The sequence below is a fragment of the Hemiscyllium ocellatum genome, chromosome 8 (genome assembly GCF_020745735.1).
Source record: "Hemiscyllium ocellatum isolate sHemOce1 chromosome 8, sHemOce1.pat.X.cur, whole genome shotgun sequence".
In the NCBI taxonomy this organism is placed as follows: domain Eukaryota; kingdom Metazoa; phylum Chordata; class Chondrichthyes; order Orectolobiformes; family Hemiscylliidae; genus Hemiscyllium; species Hemiscyllium ocellatum.
Window position 1 is genome coordinate 103,307,328 of NC_083408.1, and position 3,366 is coordinate 103,310,693.

General features: G+C 53.9%; 1 protein-coding gene across 1 annotated transcript; it reads right to left on the reverse strand.

The window, feature by feature from the left end:
* Positions 1 to 1,141: 1,141 nt before the first annotated feature.
* vrtn (vertebrae development associated) lies at positions 1,142 to 3,166 on the reverse strand. Its single transcript, XM_060828999.1, has one exon. The coding sequence runs from the start codon at positions 3,164 to 3,166 to the stop codon at positions 1,142 to 1,144; it is 2,025 nt and encodes a 674-aa protein (XP_060684982.1).
* Positions 3,167 to 3,366: the final 200 nt, after the last annotated feature.

The window sequence follows — 3,366 nt, forward strand, 5'->3', positions numbered from 1 at the left end:
CCATGACTGGGCTAAAAGTGTCCTGGTACCCTGAGTTATAAAAGCCCTGATCAACTGCTAAACCTGAGATGGAACTGCAATTCCTGGACCAAAAATAATCTTGACTTTCTCGATAATACTGTATGACCAGCTGTAAATTACAACTGCTGGTCATTGAGAAGCAAGTGGGAAGTTCTTGTTAAGGTGTTTAAAGCCGGAAATATTCAGCAAGTCAGACAGCAACTGTCGAGAGTCACAAAGTTCACAGTTTCGGGAGGGCAACGGTAATGCCATGGGGTTTGTAATCCAGAACCCCAGGCTAAATATTTCTGTGGGGCATTCCACAATGGTGACATTTGAATTCCAACAAAAATGTGGAGTTGAAAGACATCTTCATTGTGACTATGTAAGCCATCGTTGTAAAAACACATCTAGTTCACTCCTTTAGGGAAAGAAATCTGCCATCCTTACCCAGCCTGGCCTCCATGTGACTCCAATACTATTGTTAGCTTTCCCCTTCAATGAGAGATTTGCAACAAATGCTGGCCTAGTGAGCAATACCCACAACTCACGGGAAAAGGTCAGTGACCTTTCACCAGAACTGGCCAATGATCTGAAACAGGTTAAAGCTACAGGTGCTGGCGAAAGGAGCTGTGCTTTTTAATTCATTCTCATTTCCAAATCAGCACTATTCTGTTTCAATGTTGTTTCCAATGCGATGTGAATTACCGTGTTGGTGCACAATGTGATCTTTAATAGATTCGATCTCCAGATGCAGGTGAACCTGGCGAGACAACATTTATTACCCATTCCTTGTAGACCCCTGCTGTCACGATGTGTGTAGGACTGGAGGTCAAGTATAATGGCCAGATTCCCTTCACTATCTCCCATTCAAATCATCCAGCCATTGAATCTTTAGGGTTGGCATCATAATTCCTCAGCACTTAATCAAAATATCTCATGTCATTTAGCACAGTGTCCTACAAGGACTTCAGGAATTCCGTGGAAATACCGCAGATGTTATTTGTCTCAAATTTGCAGTTCAAACAGAAAGATTCTTTGGGATTTTGATAGCTCTCCAGTGTTGTGGTGAATGGTATGCGAATGAGACCAGCGTCCCCTTGGCATCAGTAGTCAACCGCTCCCCATTGACCTTTGGATCTCAGCATTCCATCAGCATCATCCCATTACTCAGCGCTCGCTTCCACATGTAATATGTTGAGCGGGGCGTCAAGGGGAAGTAGCTGCTGAACTCCCGGAATGTTGGAAAGTTCTTCGACACGTAGCGGCGCTGAAGGAAGAGCTTGGCCTTGGCTTTGGAGGCTGCCCCGTGTAAGGTGCCCACGACCAACGGGTGCTTGACCTGCTCCTGCGGGATCGTACAGTCCGAGACCGTCATGCCACCGGGACTCAGGACTCCCTCCTCCGATTGCGACTGTGCCCGCTCCACACCCTCTTTGGTTTCGACCGAGATCCCTTCCTTCTGCGGGTGGCTGACCTTCGGCTTGGTCCTCCTGAACGCAGAGGAGCTACGCCACCACAGGAAGGTCAGGGCGGAGATGGATGGGTACCTCACCCGGAACGTGGACAGGGGGATCTGCCACATCTGCGCCCGCTTCTTGGCTTCCCCTGGCCTCACCTTCTGCCAGTAGGAGGCCTTGCCAGCAGCCATCACCCCAGCATGGAGCGAGCTAATTCCGGCCCTGCCGCTGCCTTCCACCTCACCCTTGACACCGGGCACTAGACCGGGAGCGCCGATTTCACGACGCTGGGCGGGCAGTGCCCAGTGCAGACCGGAATGGGCCAGGGGGCTGCGAGTGTCCAGGTGGCTCATCGCCTCACTCCTCCAGTTGTAATAGCTGGACCTGGAGACCCAGGGGTAGGTTTTCTTGAAGCTTTTGTAAGGAGGGCACATGTTAAGGAGGACGCACTCCCTGAGGAAACGTTTGGCCAGCTGCTTTGAAGGTGACCGCTGGCCGTTGAAGGGGGCGAGGCCGCTGCCGCAGGCCGCTTTGGAGAGGTCCACGCTCTCACTCTGCAAGGCCTTGGGTGGCAGGGGCTTGCTGTCACCCCGCCCGAGCCCACTGCCCTGGTCAAATCCCCGCTCGCACCCGGGCCGGTGCCCCCCTCCTGGCCCAGTGCCTGCCGTCAGCATCTCGTGCTTCCAGGCGTAGTAGGTGGAGCGGGAGATTTCCGGGAAGTGGCTTCGGAACTGCTGCAGGGGTAGGAAGTTGCCTCCGCTGAAGGACTCCTGCAGGTAGTGCTTGGCTTCGTAGCGAGTGGCAGCTTTCCGTCGCCGCTCGCGGGATTGCTTCTTCCAGCGGTAGAAGGTACTCTTGGTGATGCTGTACTTCTCCCGGAGCATGGAGTAGGAGATGTCTGGCTCTGCGTTGAGAAGCTCCAGGGTCTTCAGGGGTAGGAGGGTCTCGCCGGCCTCTTGGCCCCTCAGCTCCTGGGCGGGGACCACTGGCGCAAAATACTGGGGCTTGAAGACCGCCTGGGAGAGCGGCTCCCCCGCCCACATGATGTGCAACGTCCACAGCTCTGACCCAGGAGCCCGGCTCCGGGGACGGATCAGGCGGTTGAAGTAGGGGCGGATCTTCAGGTTGCTCATGGGGTAGATGGAGTAAACATCGCTCTGCAGGACCGACGCCAGGGCGTAGATGTGCCACATGTTGGCGAAGGTGCCCGGGAAGCAGGTCGCCTTGACATCAGCGTCAAAGATGGCCTCCAGGATATCCATGGGCAGGTTCATCTTCTCAGCCGACTCCTCGGTGCACAGCGAGTACCTGGCAGCCTGCAGCATCACCTTGGAGTCAATCATGCCCTTCAGGTAATACTGCTTGTGGAGGACCATCTCCACCATCGTCCTCAGCTGCAGCTCCGTGCTCAGGCTGGTGTCCCCCTTCAGCAGCATGCTGGCTGCCTCAAACAGATGGTTCCCCTCACCCACGCAGGCCAACGGCACCATGCCCGCTGGGGCATCCTCAGGGTAGAGAGCTCTCGCCTTGGTGTCCAGCTCAGTTTCTGGGGGGAGCGTTCTCCTGGAGAGCAGGGGCACAGGCAAGCTCGATAGCAGCTTATCCACATCCACGGTCACAGCTCGGAGGAAATCAAACTCTGCACATTCGGTGGCTTCCTGCAGTTTACAATGTAAGGCTTCTATCAATTCACTCCTTTGAGGCATTCCTGTAGAAATAAAGCAGAACTTTCATTGCAATGCTCAGTGAAACCACCAGGAGGTGATAACACAGTGGTAAAGTCACTCGACTAGCAATACAGTGCCTCAGGCTAGCACTCTGAAAAATAAAGACAAAAATTGCTGGAAAAACTCAGCAGGTCTGACAGCACTGGTGGAGAGAAATGTTTCAGGTCCAATGACCCTTC

Excerpts from the sequence above, each read along its gene's own strand:
- vrtn (XM_060828999.1), bottom strand. The coding sequence starts at position 3,166 with ATGCCTCAAAGGAGTGAATTGATAGAAGCCTTACATTGTAAACTGCAG.